This window comes from Odocoileus virginianus, chromosome 2, assembly GCF_023699985.2.
Source record: "Odocoileus virginianus isolate 20LAN1187 ecotype Illinois chromosome 2, Ovbor_1.2, whole genome shotgun sequence".
Taxonomy (NCBI): domain Eukaryota; kingdom Metazoa; phylum Chordata; class Mammalia; order Artiodactyla; family Cervidae; genus Odocoileus; species Odocoileus virginianus.
In genome coordinates, this window is record NC_069675.1 from 78,856,680 (window position 1) to 78,884,107 (window position 27,428).

General features: G+C 39.2%; 1 protein-coding gene across 1 annotated transcript in view; it reads left to right on the forward strand.

Moving 5' to 3' along the window:
* The first annotated feature begins 1,780 nt into the window (after nt 1-1,780).
* Nucleotides 1,781-27,428, forward strand: part of NBAS (NBAS subunit of NRZ tethering complex) — a 312,019-nt gene continuing 286,371 nt past the window's right edge. Inside the window, exons 1-6 of the mRNA XM_070451500.1 lie at nt 1,781-1,949; nt 4,006-4,060; nt 5,732-5,768; nt 8,279-8,356; nt 8,707-8,754; nt 13,361-13,404. Of these exons, the coding sequence (XP_070307601.1) occupies nt 1,833-1,949; nt 4,006-4,060; nt 5,732-5,768; nt 8,279-8,356; nt 8,707-8,754; nt 13,361-13,404 (379 nt within the window). The 5' untranslated portion in view covers nt 1,781-1,832. The remainder of the gene's footprint in view (nt 1,950-4,005; nt 4,061-5,731; nt 5,769-8,278; nt 8,357-8,706; nt 8,755-13,360; nt 13,405-27,428) is intronic.

Below are 27,428 nucleotides of genomic sequence, written 5' to 3' on the forward strand. Positions count from 1 at the left end.
CTTGTATACCCTAGGGAGAAGGCAATGGCAACCCACTCCAATACTCTTGCCTGGAAAATCCATGGACGGAGGAGCCTGGTAGGCTGCAGTCCATGGGGTCACTAAGAGTCGGACACGACTGAGCGACTTCACTTTCATTTTTCACTTTCATGCATTGGAGAAGGAAATGGCAACCCACTCCAGTGTTCTTGCCTGGAGAATCCCAGGGACAGGGGAGCCTGGTGGGCTGCCATCTAAGGGGTCACACAGAGTAGGACACGACTGAAGCGACTTAGCAGCAGGAGCAGCGGTATATACCCTAAGTGTACGTGCCCAAACCCACTTCCCCAAATTTCCTGAAACTAGTCTGAACAAAGGAAAAAGAAAGATACAATCAAAGTTAACCCGTGATTCATATGCCTTAAGCCTAGGTAGTTAACAGTGGACAATATCAATAGGTTTGTGGTCATACCCCAATAAGCATAATAGAATATGATTCTATTCAGTTACGCAGATAATTAGGGTATTCTTTCAGGTGACAGAGAGTCTAGGTATGAGCTCTGGGGCTCTTCCTTCTAGGGGCCTTGTTTTTCAGTTGGTCTGTCATTTCCATAGATACTGGGCATATAGTTCAAAGTCCACAGTCTGGCCCAAGATGGAGTCCTGCTTTCAAGATGGAGCCTGTTGTGTCTGTTTTCTCCCTCACTATGGCTCTTTGCATCTTCTTCCGGCTTCCCTGCTCATGCTCTGCACACTCTGGGCTCAGCGAACAGTGAGATACAGCAAGACACCTGGACACTATACACTTATACAGGTTGCAAATCTCTGCTTACAGTACAGGACTTTTCTCAGAGAGGCACTTGTTGAATGAAGGAATGAATACATGAATGAACAAATAAGCTTAGACCCGCAAGTGGGTCCTCAACATATTATTTCAACTTTATTGCCCCTACACCCTTTCTTGACTTGGTTTCTACTCAGCTGCTTGCTCTTTCAACTAGATATTTCTGCCTCTGTCCTTATCCCATTTCCCCCTACTTGAAATGCTCTCCCCAAACCCTCTGCTCTTGATTCCAGTTTTATCTGTTAAAGACTCCATTTTGTCCAGAAAGCCCTTCTAGACCCTCTGGCTTTTTCTGAACTTCGATAGCATCATTCTTCTTTCTTAAAAAAAATTAAAAAAAAATTTTTTTTGGCCACACTGTACAGCTTGCGGGAACCTAGTTCTGCCACCAGGGATTGAACCCCGGGCACCCACAGCAGTGAAAGCCTGAGTCCTAGCCATTGGACCACCAGGGAATTCCGGTGATACCTCTCATTTGTTTAATCTGTTTCATAGAATAACTTTCCAGTGTTATTTTAAAAAAACACTGTTTGCTCTTTTTGTATCAGTTAGGCAACGAATACATAAATGGCAGAACGCAGGGGGTTAGTCCTCAGAAGGTCTTTGTAGGTCTTCATAGAACCTTTCAACTTCAGATTTTTCCACGTTAGAGGTTGCAGCATAGACTTGGATTCCTGTGATGATGAATGGTTTGCCTTGGAAACGATCTCAGCGAGATAGTTCTATCAATTTCGTTTTATAGAAGCTTAAGGGGTAAGAGAGGTTGGGACGTGGCTGATCTCATGTATTTAATAAGCAGGGAGCGCACCAAGACCAGAATATAAGTTGTACCGCAAGACAAGCAAGAGGTTGTCCCACCTACTCAAAGAAGGGTTTCAACTCAGCATTTCCTTTTGACCCCGGGTTAACTCCACCCCTTTCCCCGGGAATCAGAGGCGGCGCGGCCGCGGAAGCTTGTCCGCCGCGGCTTGCCGTAGTGGCCCTGCCCCAGCGCTTGGTGGGGCCAAATATGGCGTCCTCCGAGCCACCGCCGACCGTGAGTTCATGCGCTGCGGAGGGCGAGGAGGAGACGATACTCTATGACTTGTTGGTCAACACCGAGTGGCCCCCGGAGACGGAAGTACAGGTGAGCGAGGCCCCTCCGGGGCTGCGGCCAGCTTGGTGCCGGCGCTGCCCCGGCAGAGCCACGTAGCCGGAGCCACGTAGGGTGATGGAGCTGGGCTCCACCGCTTGTGCGGTCGTCCTGGCAACGGCACCGCGGGCTAACGGGGGTCCGGGTCCCCTAGGTGGGGTTTTCTGGCATGCCTCCTGGACTCCTAATTCGGTTCTCGGGGTGGGGCGGGGGGCGAAACCTAGGGCTCTGAGGCACGCTTTACAACCCCGCTCTGTTTCACCGTCCCTACTTGGACGGGAGACACAGCGTTGGACTCGGGGGTCCTTCCCTCACCTAGACCCTCGGTGGTCCCTTCCCCAGGCCGGCCCGGGCAGGGCTGGGCAGGGCTGCTCCTCACCTGCTGTGGGAGTATTTTCCAGGACCCTGCAGTCATTTCAACATCTGTTGGGCTGTCGTGGGAGCGCGGCATAAACCTTTGCTCCTATTTGGGCCCAAGTTGTGCCAGTTCTTGTGTTATTTCAGTAATTAATGAGTATATGTGTGTATGTGTCCGTGTCCCAGATACTGTCAGGCGCTGCGCTTCCGAAGTGAATAACTTCGGTGGTACTTGCGGTCTTAGAGGGAAGACAGTGTAGTAAACTTTTTCATCACCTGCTGTATATATGCATTTTAATGGCGATGTGAGCAAAATGCCCTGAGGAGTGAAGATTATGAGGACCCGGGGTTGGGTTCTGTGTTAGAAGGGTCGTAGGTGTTGGTAATATGGACCTTGGGGTCATTAGTTTGATAGACAGGACCTCCCAGGCACAGGGTGGAGATAAGAACCAGGAATCTGCATTTATTAAACATATTTATTGAGTGCCTAACGTGTGCCAGTTGCTGTTTTAAGCTCAGGATATGCAGCAAGATGGGAAAGGAGTTTCCCATCATGGGCTCGAGCCCATATGAATTCTTATTTACAATCTCTTTTCTGAGTTTCTCTCTCTGTTTTTTTTTGGCTGCTAAGTTTCTTTACTGGAGAAAGTATTGCTTTTCCTGTAAAGTTTACAAGCTTTTCTTTAACCTCCTTCCTACTGCAGTTTCTTCTTTTTGGAATATTTTGTAGGCTGGCAGAGATCCTCATGCGTAATTTTTAAAAAGTATTTACATAGTTTCTGTTTGTGTTGACCAATTGGTATTTTGTATCTTATGCAGCTGGAAAGTTGCTGCTGCCGTTGATTGAATAGGAGAGTTTCCACACCTTAGCACTCACTGGTTAATTACAATAATGTTATAGAAATGCTTAACATTATAAATTGGTTAAAGAGATATGCACTGCATCAACTCATATTGAAACCTCATAACACTCTTTTGTTTGGTTCTATTGATTTCAACTGAACTACAAGCTCTTGAAAGGCAGCTACATTTGACTCATTTTTATATTCCTTCCCCAAACCAAATTTTGTATTCGCAAAGTAAATGATCGATTCATGTTTGTTGAATGAAATAACTTTTTATGGCTTTTAAGCCATATCTGTCTGCACTTTGTGACCATTAGGACATCTTACAGGTTATAGTGCCTGGTATTGTTTAACCTATGTTTGGTCTGTACTTAAGGAACTATTTAATATAGCAGTTATAGATCAGTGTGGCTGTTTGTAGTATTTTCTCTATGAATATGCAGCTAATATTCAATAAATTTGCTTTGGGGTGTGAGTTTATTGATCCACATGATCACTTTTTCTACAAGCAAAACCCCTTTTAGGCCTCTGTAGCCCACCAAAATAGACTGTGCCAGCTGGCAACCAGTGTGGTCTTAGACCTTGACTTTTTCTCTCTTTACACTGGTGTTTTGATTTAGAAACATTTTCCAGCTTCAGTCCCTGTCCTGTCTTGCAGAATTCATCCAGACAAATGCCTATATCTCTGCTATGCTCACTTTGCTAGTACTGCTTCTTGTTTTGTTTCTATCTATAAGTAATTTTAAAGATACTGGTAACTTGTGCCCAGTACTGAGTATTAGTAAAGAAATATAACTTACTGTATAAGTATCAGTAGAAAATTCTCAAATTTTTTTTTTCATTTGCAGCCTAGAGGCAACCGGAAACATGGTGCATCCTTTATCATCACAAAAGCAATTAGGGGTGAGTATAGCTTATTTTGGCTTCCCTTATAGCTCAGTTGGTAGAGTCTGCCTGCGGCACAGGAGTCTGCATGCAATGCTGGAGATCCAGGTTCGATTCCTGGGTTGGGAGGATCCCCTGGAGAAGGAAATGGCAACCCACTCCAGTGTTCTTGCCTGGGAAATCCCGTGGACAGAGGGGCCTGCCGGGTTACATTCCATGGAGTCACAAGAGTCGGACATGACTTAGTGACTAAACCACCACCATAGCTTATTTATTTATGATATAGTTAGCTTAACTATTTATGATATAGTTAGCAGATAATTTTTTCCTTATTTTTTCCTATTCTGTAACTGTGTTCTTTTAAGAAGTTTAGGTATTTGAAAATGTGTCCTTTTGAGTTTTAATGTAAACTCAGTTGCTAAACTAATTACTTTTAATTTGCCTGATTAAAATGAGTATTAATAGCATAAATGTTACCTGTTTTATAAAAAAATGCGTGTGTTTTAACTATATACATCTATGTAAGTACACGTGTGTATATATACATATACACACATGGATGTATTCATATGTTTATACAGACACATTTTTTACAGTCTATTTTTAATTAAAGGATTATTGCATTATGGTATTGCGTTGGTGTCTGCCATCCATCAACAGGTATCAGCCGTAGGTATACACATGTCCCCTGCCTCTTGAACTTCACTCCCACTGGTCACCCCATCCCTCCCCTCTAGGTTGTCACAGAGCACCAGTTTGAGCTCCCTGAGCCATACGTCAAATTCCTACTGGCTGTTTTGCATATGGTAGTGTATGTGCTTCCACGGTACTCTCTGCGTTCATCCCATTCTCTTCTTACCCACTGTGTCCACAGTTCTGTTCTCTGTGTCTCTGTTGCTGCCCTGCACATAGGTCCATCAATACAATATTTCTAGATTCCATATATATGTATTAATATACCTATTTGAAAATATAATAATAATTTTATCTTCTGTTACAAGACACACTAGCATATTCAGTTTTCATTATCAAATGTGAAATTTTGAAAATTTAGGAAACATATAAAAGTAATGTGCTAAGTTTAGGAATATAGAAGACCACAAATTGGAATAAATAATTCCTCATTTTACCACCCCGGAGATAATCTCTTATCCTTCAGACCTTTTGCTGTTGTCACATGCATAACCATGTACGCAGGTTCACACATATGTGTACATTTTAAATGGAATCATATAAAACATTGCTTGTCAATAGTGTGTTGAAGATTTTGTTTCCCATGGACTTCCCCATTTTAGGCATTATTATTATTTTTAAGTCTTTGCTGTAAAGTGTGAAATGGTCATAGTCTTTTTCCAAATACTTTGGTTTGGGTGATCACTATGACTTATACTCTATGGTTTCATTAAAGCCTCTTAAGCGAAATTTTGCATCTCAAACTACTTTTACTTGTTATACAAAGTTTTGAATAATACAGACTTGAGACATATAAACAAATATATGATCTTGTGAGAGTTATTGTGTATATTACATTATATTTATTCTTGTCAAGAGTTGTATTCTCCATGTTTTGTTTTGTAATGACTCACTCTACAGTGTATTTTAGACTTATTGTCAGTAAATCTAAAATAGAAAATGATTCCCAAAGAATAGCTCATTCATATTTGGCTTTGCTGTTTCTTTTTATTACAGATCGTTTATTATTTTTAAGCCAATATATCTGGTACAGGTGAGTTGTCAGCGCTTCAGAGAAATGGTATGAACAGCAAATACAAACAATATTATTCCTGTTTATTATTGAAGTTTCCAGAATTGAATCCCAGATTGTGATGTGAATGCTGACATTCAGGTGAACCCAGTTTATAAAACAGACCTGTCAAACATTTGGTATACCCTGACAAGATCTTTCGGTAGGCTAATTTTCGATCCTTTAGTTGTTATTGAGAGTATCTCATGACCATTTCTGCATTCTCTGAATGTTTTCTCAGCCTTGCCTTGAATGTACATATTCAAGAACAGATGAACCTATTCTTGCATTATCTTTTTAAAAACCTTTTTGTTCTTGCTGTTGTATCAACTCTTGTAGTCAGTGTTCAGTTGCTGTGGTCAGAGAATGTCCTCTTAGGTTTCAGTTCTTGGAAACTTCTTAGTTCTTTTGAGTGTTAAGTATGTTTTTAGGCCTGCCTGGTGCTAATTTTCGAAACAAGGAGATGATTAATCGGACCAAAGATATATTTTTGCTTTTAGATGCACGTGTAGGAATTGATTTATAGAATTATTTCCCACAGATTGCTTTTTCCTCGGACAGCTAATCTTAAGAGCTCTAGAGATAACAGGGTTCTAGTTCTATAAAACAAACCTTTGGCTCTTCCCTAGGGTTACCTCCAGTGCTTTTCTGCTTTTACTGTGTGTGTATGTGTGTATGCAGGCATTGAATTTCTTACTGACTTTTCTCTTATTTTGGGGGATGTGGAATGCGGGAGAGAAGTGAGTGAGAGGGAGGGTGGTCATGGGGAGGGGAGTGTAGGAGGTAGGCTGTTTCTCCTGGGCTCACCGGCTACGCTTGCCAGTGCTGGGCGCCCTTGGTTAGGGATGGCAGAAACGATGTCTGTTTAGGGTGCTCCTGAACAGTAAGTTCTTCTGTTATTTACTGAGAAGGAGGATTTGCAAGAGCTGCCTCTGACGCAGGCCTCGTCCTGCGTGGAAACACCTTACGATCAGGCGTCAGGAGGTGTCTTTCTCACAAGAAGTCCCTTCTCTTACACTGGCCACAGTGATCAGTGTACAGACTTGAGTGCACCGTGAGGTGATTATCTAGTCTTCTCCGTGGTATGTTTCTTTCAAAAAGCTTGTAGTTGTTTTGCTTTTGAGTTTATGATAATTATACCTAAAAGGTCTTGGAGCCAATATTTGTTTTGAGTGGCCTTTTCAAGGTTTTTTTTTTTTTTCCTTTCAATCATGAAATACTACAAACAGACTGGAAATTGTAGACAGTAATATAATCTGTTATGATCATATCCACTTCTGAATTAAAGCAGTTCTTGCTCTTCTGCCATATGTGCTTCAGATGGCCCTGTTTTTATTTTTATGCAACACGTTAGAGCTCAAGTCCACTCCTCCCCACCCCCACCCTTGCCTGTCTTCTTCCCCTCTAGAGGAAATTATCATTCTCATGTTGATTGTATCACAGGCATGTTTCATATCTTTTTAATTATATTAAGTACCTCATGGCATTAATTGTTTTGTCTTAAAAAATGAACATAAATATACCAGATGTAAATTACTAATATTTTTAATCCTATGTTGTGTTTTCTAATTTCCATATTTTTTTCCCTTTTTTCCTGTTTCTCTTCCCCCATCGAATTTTTTCTTTCCCACCTATTTTCTTGATTTTCTTCATGTGTTACTCCTCTAATTTGTCTAATCTCCTGATTCACGTGTGGTGGGTCGTTTCCTTGTATCTTTTGTTAGTGATGCTATTGTGAGCTTATGCTTGGGAACCTTGCAGCATGTGAGTAAAATGAAATCACCATCCAGTCTTGCATGTAGTAAAGACTTGGGGTTTTGCTATTTCATTAGGAGGTTTCATTCCCATCCCCCCCACAGATCAGAACTTCACAGAGATGAGATTCTTGAAGGTCTCCCTGGGTCCCTGGTGACGTTTGGCTTGTTCCCCTTGCCCTGATGGCACAGTCTTTTGAGGGGCCTGGTCTCTTCGGGGGTCTCACCCCCCACTCCTGTCCCTCCTGTGGCCCCTCGCAGGTGTTTACTCTCCATTTTGAGTTCTGTTCCTCTCTTTGTCCTGTACCCATTTCCAACTTTGTTCTCTTTGCATTCGTAGTTCTTGGGAGATTTCTGTTTCTGTCTGTGAGTTTAGCTGTGTACTGGAGTTTGTTTTTGTTAGCGTTGGAGTCTGTATTTCTGGGTGTGCATTGCAGGAAGTGTTTCTTATAAGCTGACTCTGCTGTTACTGACTCCCTCAAATATCTTTTCCTTAGAAAAAACATATCATTGACCACAGAACCAGGGTGTTTTTCGGTAGTAGAGAAATGTTCGTGGTCACGTTTCAGATATCGAATTAGTAACTTTCAGTTTTGAGTTTGCCAATATTCTGTTTTTATATTCTAACAGAAAAAAATCCCTCTTGTTCACTATAGATCTGCTCTTTATAATATTTACCTACTATATGTGGTTTTCATGATTAGATTTTTTAAATGGGCTAATGTGTTGTGGTTTCAGCCCTGCACCTTTCTTGCTCCCTGATGGACTGGTTCGCTTGGTTAATAAGCAGATAAACTGGCATTTGGTACTTGCAAGGTAAGGATGCATAAAATTTACCTAATGTTTCTCTACCTGGATTAGCATTTAAATTCCATTATGGATATTAATTTTGGGGTCCTTATGGCTTGCTCTCTTGGTTTTTTATTGTATATAAATTCCCTGTGTCACACATGATTAATATTGTTTAAATATATTAATGCAACTCTATTGAATTATTTTGTATGCCTTTGTACCTATATATGCATCTAATTATAAGGTCAGAAGTTGGATAACTAAAGATGTGAAAAAATTTGAAAATGATTTTAACTTCTTAAAATGGTTCCGTCTATGACAATGAGAGCTACAGATACTCATACAGGGATTTCTTTCTCTTTCTGCCCTGAAAGCAATGGGAAGCTCTTGGCCGCAGTTCAAGACCAGTGTGTGGAGATCAGGTAAGTGTCGGCGGTGTTCCCTTCAGAAAAGATTTACTTGGTTTATGAGAGCTCAGGCTTTTAAAGGGGATATATTTAAGGGGATTTTGTTATTAACTCATGTAATTTTGTAAGGTGTCAAATGCCAACTTATGCTACTTAAAGGATGAAGGCTGCTTTCTCAGAGTTTGCCTTCTACTTCCCCAGATCACTCTGTCTCCTGAGAAATTTTACTTTCTCAGTAGACAAAAGCATATATTCCAGAGCTCTGAAAATCACTCTTCTTTCATTGCTAAGTCAGATAAGCAAATGCTCAGGAAGGTGAAAAAGCAATAGAGACAGCTTTACTTTGTTGGCATAAAGCTGTAGATGGAATATGGGCCTGTAGAACACTGAGGCTTCGTGTTACTAGATACCACTGATTCTCTGTCCTCCGAAGACATCAGTGGTATTACATACACATCTAGAAGACTTCTCAGAGCTGGGCTTCCCATGCACTTTATTTTTAAGTAGTATATCAGTTGTGAAAGAAATAGCAACATTGGCAACTAATTTAGGAAAATTAGTTTATGCTCTCAGGAAATTGTCAACAGCAGACTAAACATATTGTACCTTTGAATCTGGGGGCCACTCCTGACTCCACAGAAGCTCCAAGTCTTGAGTCTCAAAAAATAAGCAAATGAGGTGGAAATTTCAGGCTGCCTGGATACCAGTCAGAAGTTTTTTCTGCTGCTTTCTTGTTGACTGAAACTAGTTTTAATAAGCATTCAGTTTTTCGCACACTGTTTGTGTTCACAAAATTTCTTTTTTCATTTATCCAGACAGAACTGGACCCCTCAGCTTTTAGGGGAATAGATGGAGGGTTAGCTCCTGTTGGGGCTCTGACCTCAGATCAAGAGCCTCTGTGATCACTCCTAAAACCATCAGGACAGAGATGATTGGCGATAATGACTGCTTTTCCGAACTTCATTCTCCATTCCACATGGCTTTGATAGGCAGGGCCCTCTTCTCTAAGCGCAACAGCGAGCCTTGGGGGCATGGTATTTTGGCTGATGATTGTTAATACAGATGGGCTGGCACTTCCTACTCCATTTGCTGCAGTGATGTGAAGTGTTTCTCTTGGAGAAATGTGTTCATCGTGTGACTTCTTTATGAACAGCAGATAGTAGTAAAAGTTGCCGTCTTTTTTCCCCCCACAAAATGGGAACATTGATGGAATATTTTAGTTGTTAGACTGGAATACACCGGTGGCAAAAGATTGATACTTAGGCTTGTGAAGGAGATTTTGACTAAGGGTTTCTGGAACTTGTTACTAAAAATTTTGATGAAAAGAGAAAAAAAGTAATTATTTGCTTTTGTAAGAGGATTTGCTACTGGATTGCTAGCATGTACAATAATGTTTATAAAACATGTACATAGGCCAGATCTGTAAGATCCACTCATGCATTTGAGACTAAGTAGTGAGGGAAGATTTCTGGGCAACAGACGTGATGGTCATCAAGATCTTATTTGTCTGGTCTATAATTTGCAAGAGCTTTGTAACTTGGTACATTTAAAGACTTTTGGGGCCAAGAGGCAGCTGTATGAGGAAGCCTTTCAGGGACTCGTTCCCATTGGATTCCCTTCCCCTCATTGGTTAAGTGTTGATCCTTGATGCTCCTGTAATGATCAACACATTAGTGATAAGAAGGTAATGCTAATGGTGTTGGGCACTGTTGTAGGTGTTTTACACATGTTAGCTCAATCCTTGCAGAAGTCCTTTTTCTCTATTTTAGAAATGAGGACTCTGGCACAGTATGGTGAAATAACTTGCCCAGGTATTTGAAATCAGCTCTCCTAGCTTCAGTGTTCATGCTCGTCTACAAATTTGTACTACCTCTTGGTCATGCCTTTTAGCCATCTGTGCCAATATGTTTACATGTGGATTTCCCCCAGTATATTTATGGCCTCTGCTTTGCACTACTCCAAGGGGGTGCCATTTGTTTAAAACTCCAGTGAATGGGATCTGAAGTCTGCGGCTCCGTTATACTGTGTGTTCCTTGGAGGCATGGACCGTTTTCTTTTTTTTTCCCTTGCACTTGTATATTTCCTTGGATGTAATAGGTGCTTAGTTTATGTTTCAGTGGCCTGTCAGCACGTGGGATAGGGAAGCGGATTCTGGAGAGGATATTATGGGGCAGAGCCCACTCTCTTGTTCACGTTGGCATTCAGTTGCTTTTGTTGCAGATAGACACCCACACTTACTTTGCAGTAACCTGAAAGGAAATGTCTTTGAGCAAAGTGAGGTGGTCAGCAAAGAAAAAGGGCAAGGTAGATCCCCGAAGTCACCGCTGTGACTAGTGGCTGTGCCTGAATTTTTAAGATGTTTATTCTCACTGCTCCATTTGTGTCTTCTCTGCCACAACGAGGAGCACATAGAATCCAAGATTGACTCCAGCAGTAATGGTAGTTGGCACTCAGTGTTCAGTAAATATTTGTTCATTGAATTAGAATATGAAAGATAATTATAGTGTCTGGGGTTGTTATTCAATATTAGGAAGCAGTTACAAACAGGAGATGGTTTTAGTGGAAAACATGCGAAGCTGAAGCACTGTAGTTGAGACAGCTCTGCTGTTTGCAGCGCAGGGCTAGGCCGCTGTCCCTCCTCTTCAGTTCTGCAGTGAGTGGCAAAGGCCTCCAATCGCATGCTCTCCTATGACCCACTGAACCTGCTTATGTGTGGAGCTCACCTGGGTGAAAAACAGCTTGTGAATTGCTACTTGTCATCTGGGTGCTATGGATTATAAGTGGTTAACACGTACTTCCTTTTTTCCTAAGTATTGAGGTGATAGTTTCTTACAATTATGGGCTGTTATAAATAAGGGAACTGATTAGAAACTTTGATGAAACACAATAAAAAGTATTACAATAAGGGACTCATAAAAAAGGCACCCTTGCCTCCCCTCCTCCCAATTTGCTCAAGTATCTTAAGTGAATATATTCTGTGAAGTTTTGACAAAACAAATTTGTCTCCCCTCCCTGCCTCCCCTTTTCCAGCAAGAAGAACAAACTGTTATTTGTGATTGTATTACTTCAGTCTGTGTGCTAAGTCACTTCAGTTGTGTCCAGCTCTCTGTGACCCTATAGACTGGATCCCATCAGACTCCTCCGTCCATGGGATTTCCCAGGCAAGAATACTGGAGTGGGTTGCCATTTCCTTCTCCAGGGCATCTTCCCGACCCAGGGATTAAACCCCTGTCTGTTGTATCTCCTGCACTGGCAGGCAGGTTCTTTACCATTAACGCCACCTGGTCTAGTTCATGGTAATTTATATGTGATGTCTCATTTAGTCCTCTCTGAATGCTGAAGTTGCAGTTTCTTACCCTGTTTAGTGAAAGGAAAAATGGAATCATGCTGAATATTTTGTCCGGGTTACAAGAGCTGACATCAAGTCAACTTCACTTGAGAGGTCATGTCCTTTTTGTTCTAGTCCACGTGGATGTTGTATAGTCTTAATTCCTTGAGGAAATTTATTTCCATAATTGTAGCTGGATTTTGTTAATATAATTTAATAAATGGCTAAAAATCTTAGTCTTTAAAATTTGTTTTAAAGGTAATGCTTACTGATTTTACAAATGTTAGAAAGTACAGTTAAGTATTTATGAAAGAACAGCAAATTTTATGGTCCAAAAGTTGTCTACTATTAACATTTTGATGTATGTTCTTTTAAATTTGTGTGTGTATAAACTATGTGTATATTTAGTAGAATGATACTCTATATTCTATTTGATACCTTTTTCTTTAACTTCTGTAAATTAATACACTGTTAGCATCTTTTCATGTCACATACAATAATTGCATAATATTTCATAGAGTGTATGTAGTAAAATTTAATAATTAATCTCTTTATACTGGCTGTATTTTTCTTTTTCATAAATTAGACTGCATTAACTGCCTTTATCTGTGTATATCTGTAATTATTTCCCAGGGATAACTTTATAGAAATTAAATTGCTAGATCAAATACCATGGACCATAAAGTTTTGGATAATTGTTTATAAATTATTTTCTAGAAGGTTTACCATTTTTCATTTTTGAATATATAATAATTAGGATACTTTAATATATATTTTAAGAACACAGATATTGAGTAGGTCATTGATATATATTATATATATATGTATATGGTCACTTGTTAAAGCTGTTTGACTTATGAAAACAAGACCTTTTTTCCCTGATTAAAATCTGTGATATGATACAGATCAGTGGTTGTTAACCAGGATCCGTCTGTGGAACTTAAAAAACAAAAAACTTTTGCTTGGGCCCCTTCCCAGATTTACTAAATCAGAGCCTTTGGGGCTAGGGTTCAGGCATCTCTATGGTATTAAAAAGCTGTACTTAAAATCACTTATGCTTGTATTGCTGTATTCTTACTGTAGCTGTGTACCTTGTGAAATAAGGTTGAAAGAAAACATTGTCACCAATGAAAGGGTCTTATTTGTGGCACAGAACCTATCTGTATGAGGAAAGGAATGTTATTAAACATTAATGTTGTCTCGAGAAGTTGTCTGATCTGTGGTGTCTTATATTACTACACAGTATTGTTATGGCAAAACTGTTGTGTTAATTTTATGTGTGTCTTTTTGCAGGTCTGCAAAAGATGATTTTACATCTATTATTGGGAAATGTCAAGGTAAGAGTTTCCAGAGTATTCAAAAAATGAGAAATTCAAATTTATAACAATTAATATTTCTTAAAACTCAATAGATGCTGTTTATTGACAAGGATGATTATGAATTTATTAAAATAATTTTAACACATCTTAACTGATTTCTGTTTTAAGATGTGAATTTTGGTGAGAGATGAAATTGACATGTTTTACAAAACTCTTAGCCAGTTTTAATAATGTTCTTGTAAGTGTCTGTACTCTTTTATTTTGAATTGAGTGCAGAGTATCATTTGTAGATAGGTCAAGAGTTGGTCAGATATAAACTAGTAAATAGTCTGGGATTTGATCATTCTTTGATACAGGATTCAGCAAAAATTTACTGAGTATCATTTATGTATCTATATGATATTTTGCTGGGTTTGAGGGGTTTGATTATGAGCAAAAATGCATGGTCCCTTACCTCACAAGGCATGTGTATGTGTGTGCTCAGTTGTGTCTGACTCTTGCGACCCCAGGGACTGTAGCCTGCCAGGCTTCTCTGCCCATGGGATTTTCCAGGCAAGCACACTGTCACGGGTTGCCATTTCCTTCTTCCCGACCCAGGGATCGAGGCTGTGTCTCTTGCAGCTCCTGCACTGGCAGGTGGATTCTTTACTGCTAGTGCCACCTTGGAAGCCCTTCGCGAGGCATGTAGACACTCAGATATATTCTTACAGATTTTGATAAATCTGAAGGAAAATTACAGAGCAGGGTGAGAGTTTAACCAAGAGTGTGAGAGGACGTTCAGAAAAAGTGACTTTTGGAGAGGAAGCTTAAGAATGAGTAGGAGGTAGGAGAAAGCAGGGAAGTGTTTTGATCTATGAGAGCCATGTATGAAAAGGCTGAGGTATGGAGGAAGACAATTAAGTGCGTGTGCTGTTACATAAATGCATCTGTTACGTTTTATTTACAGGACTTCCACTTAACGTTTGTCTGACCTTGTGTTACTTTAAAAGTGGAGAGGTTGTCGGAATCGTGGTGATGATAATCATGGTCACTGTGGTGATGACAAACACTTGTGTCCTTACTGTGTGCCAGACATTGTATTTAGTGCTTCACAGGCCCTTTTCCCCATTTACTTGGAAGAACATGATATACATAGTTTACCTTAAAGCAGCATTCAGTTCAGTCCAGTCACTCAGTCGTGTCCGACTCTTTGTGACCCCATGGACTGCAGCACGCCAGGCCTACCTGTCCATCACCAACTCTCAGAGCTTACTCACACTCATGTCCATTGAGTCGGTGATGCCATCCAACCACCTCATCCACTGTCATCCCCTTCTCTTCCTTCCTTCAATCTTCCCAGCATCAGGGTCTTTTCCAGTCAATCAGCTCTTCGCATCAGGTGGCCAAAGTATTGGAGTTTCAGCTTCACCATCAGTCCTTTCAGTGAACATTCAGGACTGATTGCCTTTAGGATGGACTGGTTAGATCTCCTTGCAGTCCAAGGGACTCTCAAGAGTCTTCTCCAACACCAGTTCAAAAGCATCAGTTTTTTGGCGCGCTCAGCTTTCTTTATAGTCCAACTCTCACATCCATACATTATTGGAAAAACCGTAGCCTTGATTAGACGGACCTTTGTTGGCAAAGTAATGTCTCTGCTTTTTAATAATTTTTTTAAAAATTAAAAAGCAGCATTAGGTTATAATAATCGACAGTGAAAGAGCCAGGAGAAGAGAGGCATTGATAGTTTGGAAATCCACGGAATGGTGGGAAGACAGAGGATTCCCCCGGCTGGTCGTAAGCTCCTGGTCAAATGCACCATTGGTGACCTAGGGCCAGTTTCCTTCTCATTCTCAGCTGTTCAGATGTAAAAATCAAATGTTTTAAGAATGTTTGGAGTCCCATGTTAATGGTGATATTAATTAGTATGTTAGAATTATTATTCTGGTACAATTCCATGTATGTGTGTGTGTTAGTTGCTTAGTCGTATTTGACTCTCTGCGACCTGATGGACTGTAGCCTGCCAGGCTCTGTCCGTGGAATTCTCCAGACAAGTAATACCAGAGTGGGTTGCCATTCCCTTCTCCAGGGAACCCTCCCGACCCAAGGTTCTAACCTGGGTTTCCTGAATTGCAGGTGGATTCTTTACCATCTGAACCACCAGGGAAGCCCCGATTCCATGTCTGTGCTTTGTGCTCAGTCATGTCCAGCTCTTTGGACCCCATGGACTATCTACTAGTGGATCAACTAATAAAGAGAGTTCTTATGGAGTTAGCTTTACACAGTGTATATTGTCACTTAAGAGCAAATGTGAAACTTCCTACATATTTATATAAATTCACCTCTGCTTCTTGAAATCTGTTCCTTCCACTCTGCTAGTTGGAGTACCCCGTCCCCTCAGTGCCCTGGTCAATGGTACTCTCATCTGTACCAAGCGAAAAATCCAGGCATTTTCTCTTCTTTTACCTTCCCTCCCTTCTTTCTTTCTTTGACAAACATTTATTTCATTGCCACCATACCAGGCACTATTAACCTAGGCACTGTGTATACAACAAGTAATAAGATTAGGTTACCTAGATTTAAGGACTTATAGCCCATCAGGGGGAGAGAGAGAAATAATTCATTGCAATTATACTGAGTGATGCAATGGAGAAGACTCACCGTAATTTCACCACGTCCCTGGAATCTTTTTAAATGACGCTTGCTTGCTGCTTGTGCACGTCATCTGTCTCAGCCCTAGTTCAGGCTCATAACGTTTTTTTTACTTGGTTTCTTGCAATAGTCTCCTAACAAGGTTTTCTTCTATATGCCCTTCACTAATCCATACTTTACACTGCTTGTCAAATTGATCATTCTTCAATGAGAATTCTATCAAGGTTCCCTTTAAGTCTGGCTCTGCTGCTTTTTAGGTACTAACCTTGGACCTGTTATTGATACTTGACGTCTCTGAGCCTCAGTGATCTGTAATACAGGTTTAAACCTCTACAAGGGGTTGTGGGGAAATGATGTGAGCTTTTATATATTTATATGTAAATATATATATATATATATAAATCTCTTAGAATAATGTCTGACATACTGAGTACTCAGGAGACATTAAGCTATTATTATTGTTATTGTTACTAGGACTGTAAGATGTGCTTAAGCTCTTTCACTTGTGCTCCGTTGACTGTAGAATGCAGCTCTTATTTTCCAGTTCAAGAAATAAGATTAGCTCTAGTCTGCCTGTCTGTCCTGTGAGATGCCCCTGCATGTGTCGAGCAGCTGGCAGTTTCGAGCCCCATTGTGCTTTTTATACCGTGGTGGTGATGGTTCCGTTAGTCTAGATGTGTCCACTGTTCTATTTAATTAATTAGCTCCGCATGTTTTAGTTCAAACATCAGCTTTTTTGGGCAACCTTGTTTTCCTTGGCCTCTTCCTCATGATTTGCACATTTTTTCTTAATGTTTCTCTAGGACTTTTTGTACCTGTATCATTGCACTTAGCCTAATTTCCTTTCCTTTTTCAATTGTTGGTTTGCTTGTGTGATTCCTAATTAGATTGAAAGCAGGTCTTCTCTGTCACTGAACTTTTTTATTTTCGTTCTTGGTCCCTAGTTGGTGTCTTAACACATAGTAGGCACACAGCTTTTGGCCATATCAAGTGGATAATAGTATTTGGTAGCTACTAAAGTGATTTTGTAAGTGAATCTATAAACATAGTGTATTTCCTTGTTTCTTGTGAGTTAATTTTGTAAGTTCATGTGTGTGTATGTGTGTGTATGTACATACACAGATATATGTATGTATTTTGTATATATTATACACATATATAAGTTTGTGGGTAATTGTCATGATATTCCTGTTTTTTATTCCTGTTGTACACAAGTGTGTATACATACCACGATTAGAACTATAAGGATATATAAGAAGCCATGTTTGCTTAGTATCTTGTTGAGAATAATAGAAGGCGAGTAGTTTTTGTGACTTTCTATAACTTTGGGGTTCCAGGTTTTTCTCAATTTGCTTTCTATAGGTTTTTCACCAGCACTTACAGAAGTGGACCATGTTTGGAGTAAATCAAGTATAAGGATCAAGAGGTTCCCAGAACAGTTGGGGATATTCAGTTACCTTTTCCCCAGTGATTCCCACTTGTTGGGTTGGGGCTTGGGGACCATGTGTTGGGCTTCTGAGAAGTGTTCTCAGAATCTAGGAATGATCCAGACACTCAGGGCCCCTTTGAGCTTTGACATTAAACCTGCTCTGAGTCCGTAAGTAAACCAAGAAATCTGTGAGTTAACATGAAAATGGGAAGATTAACCCTTCTGTATTTCAGACAACTTGTAACATTTGTTAGAGCTTTTACTGTGTATGGGCCCGGTACCTGGTGGCTTAGCTGGTGAAGAATCTGCCTGCAATGAGGGAGACCTGGGTTCGATCCCTGGGTTGGGAAGATCCCCTGGAGAAGGGAAAGGGTATCCACTCCAGTATTCTGGCCTGGAGAATTCCATATATTCCATGGGGTTGCAAAGAGTTGGACATGACTAAGCGACTTTCACGTTTCACTTCACTGCGTACAGTTGATGTGGCAGCATGAATGAGACAATAATGCTTCGAGAACTAATGTTTTATTTTGTCGGCTTCTGAGTGTGTGAATTTATGACTCTAATGCTGCATTAATGGATTCTTTCCATTTCGTATAATGTGAGGTAATGATCATTTGCTTATCATCTAACTCATCTTTATGGGCATAACTCTCGTCTGCCAAATGATGTTTCCTGTGTATGCCTGGAGAGAAGGAGCCAGATTGTTGTTACTGCATTTCTGAAACTCATTGTAGAGTCTGCAGACTGAAATAGGAGCTATTTGGTTCCACTTCAATATTTTTCAGTTATTGTTTGATAAAATATATGCTGTTTGAGGATGTTTTAAATGTGGATTGCAACTTGTTTTGGCTGTGTTTGCCAGGCCATAAATAGTAATTCCATCTTCTTTTTCTATCTTGAATAAAGACTTAAAAATAGCACATGGAATTAAAGATTTTTAGAGCTATCCTATGTGTTTTCTCATGTTTCTGAGTTTGAGATACCATAACCCAGAGCTTCCTAATACTGAGCAGCAGCTTACCTAGATGTAGGTGGGCTGAGGTCCCATCAATTGTCCAGTGACCTCGTGGCCCTCTGACAGCGCGAGCTCAGGCTGGTTGCCTCCCGTTTCCAGCAGCCTCATCTATTTACCTGTAGGTGCCATGCTGCTAAGTCGTGTCTGACTCTTTGTGACCCCCGTGGACTGTAGACCTCCAGCTCCTCTGTCCATGGCATTTCCCAGCAAGAATACTGGAGTGGGTTTGCCATTCCCTTCTCCAGGGGGTCTTCCCAACTCAGGGATCGAACATGCATCTCCTGCATCGCAGGCGGATTCTTTTTACCACTGAGCCACCAGTCACAAACACGGTATTGTATGTGTGTCTTGATAGGAAAAATGTTAGGAAGTATAGACCATTTGAAGTGCCCTGGTTTTGAAGTGAGACATTTCTCTTTTGACCGTGTGATTCAGGAGCCTCAGCTTGTATAGCTTTTTTATTTCTTTTCTGAATTTTAATAAATTTTTTCTTGTTGACAAAACACATTCTCAGTAAAAGTTTTAGAAACTAAGAATGAGCAAAAAGTAGGAAATAAAGATAAGCACATCATCCAGAGATAAGTATTACTAACATTTCATGATTTGTTCTTTCAGATGTTTTTTTTCTCTAAGTATTTTTACTGTAGATATGTTCTATGAAAGTAAAATGTTTTATAATCTACTTTCTTCATTTAAAGATTAAGTCTTCTGGGTTGAAGTTCAAGAAGAATTTCCTGAAGTATCTTTAAAAAAATTTTTTTGTTAACTGAATAACTTCCTGTGTTAGGACATAGGTCTCCCAACTACCCAAGTTATGTAGAAAGTGCCCATAAATTAGATCTCTGAGCAGTAAGTACCTCAGTATTGTACTCGATTTCACCAGCAAAGTAGGACATTCATTAGGCCTTTGTATAGATAATTGTGTATAATAGCATATTATTGTTACCTGTCTAAGTCTGTGGAGATATAGGTTTATAGATTTTTATTTTGGCAGTGCTTTTCTGGTTTAGCACTGGAGTAGTGCTGGTCTCAAAATATGAGTTGTCAAGTATTCCTTTTTGTTTTCTTGAAGACTTTGGGTAGAAGTGGAATAATTTCTTGTTTGGTAGAATTCACCAGTGAAACTATTGGGTAGCTTTTTATTGATAATTCTTAATTAAGATTTAAAAATAGATATAAAGCTTTTAAAAATTTAAATATCCTGTTGTTTTAGTTCCCATCTTTTATGGAATTTCCCTGTAAATTTTTACCATATATTGCCGTAAAGTTGTAATGTTTCCTGGTTACCTTTTATTTTATGTCAGATCTGTAGTATGTTCCTCTTTTATTCTTGATATTGGTAAATTTGTATTCTCTTTTCTGTTGATCAATCAAGCCAGAGTTTTATCAGTTTTTAATATTCAATAAAAATAGATTTTGGTTTCATTTTCTGTCCTCTTTTTTTGATTTTTGCTTTATTTCCTGTCTTCTGACCACTATATTTAATTTGCTCATATTTGTCTAGGTGGAAGATGGAAGTTTAGATCCCTGACTTTAAATCTTTTTTCTTCTGTAAGCATTTAAGCTTGTTCTGAGATAAGCATTTTTTGTTATTATCTAATTTAATTCTCTTGGGATTAAAAAACATATTTAATATAATTTTAACCTTTTAAATTTATTAAGGCTTGATTTATGCATAGCATATTATCTATATTCAAAAGAATTCTGTCTTCAGAATTTGGTTTTTGCATATGGTGCAGATATTGAATATAGTGGTGTATAAGTATTAATTACATTGAACTGGGTGTCAGAGCTATTCACACTTTCATATATACTAATTTTCTGTCTAGTTGTCCTATCAGTTCCTGAGAGAGGGTTGACATTTCCAAATATAATTGCATATTTGTTTATCTTACCCTTAAGTTCTATCAGCCTTTATGTATTGATATTTAGGGGTTCTAGTTTTTAGGTATCTGCACATATTATTTTGTTGTCTTGATGAAGTGGCTTCTTTGTTGTGATGGAATGTCCCTTACTATTTCCAGGGATACTCTTTGTCTAATATTATTCCATTTTGTCTAATATTGTAGTTGAATTCTGTTTTGTCTGATATTATAGTTGCTCTTGCTTTTTTATGATTAGCATTTGCATGACCTATCTTTAGCTCCCTGTTTTGCATTTATCTGTGTATCTGTATTAAATGTACCTCTCTTGGTCTTGTAGGAAGCATATAACTTGAGTCATGCTTTTTTTTCATTCTGACAATTTCTGTCATTTAATTTTAATATTTAGAACATTTACGTTTAACGAAGTTTACTTAACTGGTTAGGGTTTACCATCTTATTTCTCTTTGTCCTGTCTTGTCTCTGTTCTTTTCAGCATTTGTTCTGGGATTTACAATGTACATTTAAAAATTATCTTATTACACAGTGTATATCTATTCTCTCCTACTCCTTTATGCTATTGTCTAACTTTTTAAATAAATGTTAAACCTCTACAGTATATTATTATTTTTTGTCATGTAACTAAAGAATTAAACAAGGATGAATCTCTTTTTCTTCTGTTTTCCACTTCTGTTATTTTCAGCTTTTTCTTTTTGTGAAAGTTTCCATTTGATAGCGTTTCCCTTCAACTTGAAGACCTTATTTAAAATTTCTTGTTATGCAGGTCTGTTGATCTGAAACCGTCTTGGATTTTTGCCTTCATTTCCTTTTTTTCTTTTGGTTTGTTTTTCTTTACTGAACATAATTATTTTGAGATCCATGATATAGTAGATATTAATAATTCATCCCTTTTTTGTGGACTAGTCTTACATTGTATAGACATACCACAGTATTATCCATATGCCATATGTTTATCCATATGGGTTTTTTAAAAAAATAAATTTATTCATTTTAATTGGAGGTTAATTACTTTACAGTATTGTAGTGGTTTTGCCATACATTGACATGAGTCAGTCACGGGTGTACATGTGTCCCCCATCCTGAACCTCCCTCCGCATCCCATTCCTCTGGGTCATCCCAGTGCACCAGCTCCGAGCACCCTGATCCATGTCTCGAACCTGGACTGGCGATCTGTTTCACATATGGTAATATACATGTTTCAGTGACATTCTCCCAAATCATCCCACCCTTGCCCTCTCCTACAGAGTTCAAAAGACTGTTCTATACATCTGTGAATCTTTTTGCCTTCATTTTTGTAAAATATTTTCTCTAGATATAGAATTCGAGGTTGACTGTTTTTTTCTTTCAGCTCTTTAAAGATGTCATTGCATTATTTTAATGGGAAATCAGCAGCCATTTCTGTTACTGTTTTCCTGTAGGTAATGTCTCTCTTTTCCAGCTGCTTCTGAGATTTTCTCTTTATCACTGATTTTAGAAATTTGACTATCATATGACTTGACTTTGTTTTTCCAGTTTATCTTCCTGTAGGTTTATTGAGCCTCTAAGATCAGTGGATTTGTAGATTTCATCACTTACAAATTTATGGACATTATTTAAAATTCAGATATGGACATTGAGTTAAAATTCCAACTCAGTCTCCCTGTCTTCTGGCACTCTTAGTTTGGTTGTGATTATTCCACTGGTTACTGATATTTTATTAATTTTTTCAGTTTTCCCTCTCTTCTTTAATTTGGATAGCTTATTTTGCAAAGTTTTCAAGGTATTAGTTTAGACTTTTTCCCCCCTCTGTAGTGCTTAATGTTAATGTGCTTTTAAGTCCATCTAATGTATTTTTCATTTCAGGTATTACCTTTTTCATTTCTATAATTTGGCATTTTATAGTTTCCATTAGATTCTGTTGATTCCCTATTTACTCCGTTTGTTTATACTTTCCTTTGTATCCCCAAATATGTTTTAATAGCTATTTTGAAGTCCTTGTCTGCTTATTCCTCAATAAGTATCATTTCTGGGTATATTTCTATTGACAGGTTTTTTTTTTCCTCCCCATAATATGTGTTATACTTTGCTGCTTCACATACTTAGCAACTTTAGATTGTATGCTCAACATTACCAGTGCTGTGTTACAGTGTCTGGTATTTGTTATCTTTTCTTAAGAGAAATGCATTTTGTTCTGGGAAGTTAATTTCTTTGTGGATTGGCTTAATTTTTTAAGACTTCTTCAAAAGTGTTGTAGGATATGCTTTATAGTAGCTTTTATTTTAGGATTAGGTCAGTTCTACTTTACTTTAAGATGAGGCCTTTCCAGGATCTCTTAGAAATGCTCACAGTGTTCAGTGAAGTCTCTCCGCTGTGACTAGCTGGAACTCATTACCATTTCAGATCCTTCCCAAACCCTGATAGTCTTTCTCCCTCTGATACTTATCCTTTCCCAGTGTGTGTAACGTTGTGTTTGGCTAATGACGCAGGGGTTCCTCTTTGCAGACTTCCAGCGTTCCTTTTCTGCCTTACCCACTTTCGTCTGGAAGGCTGCCTTGCAGATTCTAGTCAGCTTGGTAGCTCCAAACTGTAACCTTCATCACAGTTCAGTGAGACTTCCATGTCCTGTTTGAGGTCTCACTTCATGCTTCGTAGTCAAGAAAGTGCTTCCTGGCAGAGAGCGAGGGCGAGCCTGGGGCTCGCCGCATCCGTTTCCCTTTCTCCCTGTGATCACATCTTGTCCGGCTTGTAATAAAGCATCTGAAAATAGTCCTTTGCCTTATTTTATTTTTATGGTGGTAGGCCTAATCTGAAACTAGTGACTCGGGTTTTTTTTTTTCCTTTCTTTTAATTACAAAAGTAGTACATAATTGTAACAAATTCAAATAACAAAGAAATAGAAAAGTAACAAGAAGATTGTATTATCTTAATTGGCATTCTTCATAGAAACTTAGTGATTTAATATAAAATCCTCTATGCTCATATAAACTTGTATATACAAGGATTGACTTTTTTCTTTGGTTAAAAAAACAGCAAGATCAACCTATGTATTTTGTTCTTCAACTTGCTTTCCCATGTGTTGTACTGATGACGTCTTTTCCAGTCAGTGTGCATAGGTGTAATTCAGTCTTTTATTTTATTACAATTTTCTTTTTTTCATTTTGGCCTAGCTTGTGGCTTGTGAGATCTTAGTTCCCTTATCAGGGATCTAGCCCTTGCCCACTGCAGTGGAAGCACAGGGTCTTAACTTCTGGACCACCAGGGAAGTCCCTATAATCCAGTCTTTTAAATGTAGACACACTGTTCCATTGCGAGAATGTGAACCCCATTTTATTCATCTGTTTCCCTATTTGTGGAAATTTAGATGGTATACTGTGGCTTATTTTTTTCTTTCTCCTCTTATCTTTGTCCCTTTCCCCTTCTAACAGTGCTGGAAAAGACATCCTGTTTGTCCATGGGTGTAGAATTAAAAATATAGCTACTACCATGTTTCCTTCCTGAAGGTTATACTTTATACAACCATGTAAAGGGTATGAGTGAAGCCATTCTTTTTCCCCTATCAGCACCGTAAGTTACCCATTTTCTGAAATATCATCAGGTTAGCAGAGGGGAAAAAAGCACCTCATTTCTAATTTGCGTATCTTTATTTATTAGTGAAGCATATGTTAAATGGCTATTTTTGTGTGTTTGTGTGTGTATGTGAATTGTTAGGTCATATCCTTTTGCCTGTATTCATCTTGGTTTACTTGACTTTTCTTTATTGATTGTGTCCTTATTTGACTATTCTCTTATTATTTCTAGATAGTATGAATGTTATCCTTTGTCATTTATTGCAGATATTTTCCCAAATCCATTTGTCTTTTAAATTTATTATGTCTTGTTTTCACAGAGAGGTTTTTTTTGGTGTGGGGTGGGTGGTAACCACCCTTGTCATTCTTTTTTTCCTTTATAGTTTCAAACTTTCTTATGCTTTAGAACTTCCTTGTTCTAGAATTGTGTAGTTTTTCTCATATCTGCTACCAGCACTGTTGAAAAATGTTTCTTCGAGCATTTAGATAATTAACTCCTCTGCGCGTCTTCTAGTCTTACTAGTTTGTTCTTGCTCACCGGTTCTTGATGGCAGAGTCAGAGAATGTTTGGGAGAGAGTGTTTATTGAACCCTTGGTGATCGCCCCCATGGTCACACCCAGCCGTTTGACAGCAGCACTGAGGATAAAGCCCAGGGTTCTTATTTTAAGTTCTTCCCCTTTTCCATTTCTAATCTGGGTACATGGGCACTGGACTGCAGTGTGCTTCTTCAGCCTTAGGCTGCTGTTGTGTACCAGCAGAGTATGAGGCGCTGGTGATAAAGTTATGAACAGAATGGACACAGCATCTGATGTTGTGGAATTAATAGTTTAATGCACAAGACAGACAGTGAGAAGTAGACATATATACTGATTTGGGATAAGGGCTGTGAAAGATATGAAATCATTGGAATGGAGAACAGTGGGGCCTAGAGGCTGCTGAGACAGGGCAGTCGGAGAACGCTGCCCGAGCAAGTGAGGTTTAAGTGGAGATGTGAGAGATGGAGAGGAGCCTGGGATGGGTTCAGGGGAAGAGAATTCCAGGCCGAGTGGACGGAAGCTCTGAGGCGGAGGCAAGCTCAGCAGCTGGTCCTGAGTGAGAGCCAGTTTAAACGGCTTCTCCAGGAACGGGGTAATTGTCAGATTGCTGGTGAACTCTTTTCGTCAGCCTTATTGAATACTTTCAGAAAACTCTGTTGACACTGGCTTTGTAAAAATCTGTGCTGTTCACTCCTCTCTAAAATCACACAGAATGCTGGAAAAATCTGGTGATACCATCTTCATTTTCACATTGTTAGGTGAAATTTTATCTTGTGGTGAAAACATCTTTATTTGGGTCAGAACACATGCTGAGTTTTCTGGAGCAGCTGGTTATAACTAGAAGTGATAGTAAAAACAAATTCCCTTCAGATGGGGCTTATTTCAGACAGATACAGAATATGTACATAAATCTGTTTATCCTCCTATAAAAATGAAATAAGAGGAAAGATCTGTTATCACAGGTAAAACAAATAATGGAAAAATGTTGCATTGTTTGTTTAGCACGTTAATATTTTTCAGACATTAAATTGTCCACTTGCTGGTGTTCTATAGCATCTGTGTGTATATGGGTCTCGGAGTCTTGTGTTGTTATTCTGTGCTTAAATTTACTTACAGGTTTCATTATTTTTTTTTAAAGCTATGTGAGGACAGAGAAGTGACTTTTTTTTTTTTTTTCACTTTCTTGTCATCTTAAAAATTGCTTTTCCAAAGTGTATGCAGTTCTTTGTTAGGGTTAAAATTCACTAGACCTTCCTGCATTCGAGGGCCTCTCTTGGCTTTTTTAGTAGGCTTTTCACCCTTTGAAAAATAGAGTGAGGAAACTCATGGACGTCTGCTGTACTTTTCCCATGAACAGAACCTATTTTACATATGAGGGATAAGAGGGAGGTTTGAATTCTATAATATATCTTTCAGGTGGAAAAAGACTTCAGTTATGTAATTCATGTTTAATTGTTTGTTAGTCCCTAAGGAATGGTAAACCCTTACCATTATTACAGATTTATCTTGGGCTTTGCTCGTTAGTGAAACATTTTGTTCCAGGTCCTGGGATGGCACTGTCGAGTAAGACCTTGTCTCAGACACTTGTGGGGAAGACACTCATGTAAGCACATTGTCTGATGTGATAAATGCTGAGGGACTTTTGTAGAGCATGTTTGGGGGCATAGAGAGGAGGGCAGTCTGTTTTGACGAGTGTCAAAGAAGGAAGAGGTGACAGTTTGTTACCAGAGGTGGCTGTCACCAACAAGAACCCTTTGAGGAACCTTGGAGATGAACCTTCTAGGTAGAAACAGCAGTGTGTATGGAAGATACAGACTAGAGCGTGTGTGCATGGTTTGTTTGCCAGGTGGTGGTGGTACTTACTTACTGGTGAGTTCTGAGGTGTATGATGGAGGAAGGGGTGGGAGGTGAACTGGAAAGCCCTGAGGGGACCGTTGGTGAAGGGCCGTTCACGTCTGTGGAGGAGTTTGGACTTGATTTTGTTGGAAATGGATAAGGGATTTTAAAAGAGCAGAAGGATGAACTCTGTTCACCTTTCTCTTTGATGAAGATAACTTGGGATACAGTTGGGGAAAGGTTAGAAGGAAAGAGCCTGAAGTTGGGAAGACCTGTTAGGAGGCTGTTATGAGAATCTAGGCCAGAGATGATGAGCCTGAATTGGGATATTAGCAGAGGAAGAGAGAAAAGGTGAAACATTTCAGACGCACTTCTGAGGCAGTAATCCTCAGGCTAAATCCAGGCTCTGGCTGAGGGACTGTGCTCTATAATGAAGCCAACACTGCGTGGGGGAGTGGCAAGCTGAGATTCTGGGCTTTGTTCGTATCCTGACTCCTGGCATCACCTGGAGTCTCCTAATCATTTGAGTTTTTGTTGGTCAAGGCAAGGCACTGGTCTTTCCTGGTTCTTCAGTTCTGGGATTCTATTACGGTGAAATGGAAGCAAGGGAAACAGCAGAAACCTCAAACCAACCTAACACAGTTCAGAACTGCACAGCCCCTTTTTCTTTTGCAGCCAGTAGCCTTTCTATTATTGTACTGAAAAATTTGAAACAGAAGAAAAAATCAGGTGTTGGATTAGTAAGATGTTGATTCTCTTTAAGTTTTATAATTGTGTGATTGAGAACAAACAGTTCTTGATTCACTTGCCTAATATGTATTTTTCTCTAATACTGTGTTGATTTAATTTTCCTTTGTTTTTCTTCAGCATCTGTATTTGAAATACATATTTAAAAGATAAAATATGTATCTAAAAGATTGGCAGTTTAAATTTTTTTTTTTTTTTTTTTTGCTTTTGGAGGAACTTAGCTCCCTGGATTGGAATCATTTTCTGCCCATTCTCTATGCTCTTGATCTCTCTTAATTTCATGAGTATTTTGAGAGATATCATTCCTGGGCCTTGACCTGATGGGGACACGCTCAGCATTCAGTAGACCACTGGGTCAGTAGACTTCACTCTCCAGCAAGTGGGGCAAAGCCTGCCATGGTTCACTTCTGCCCCTTTTC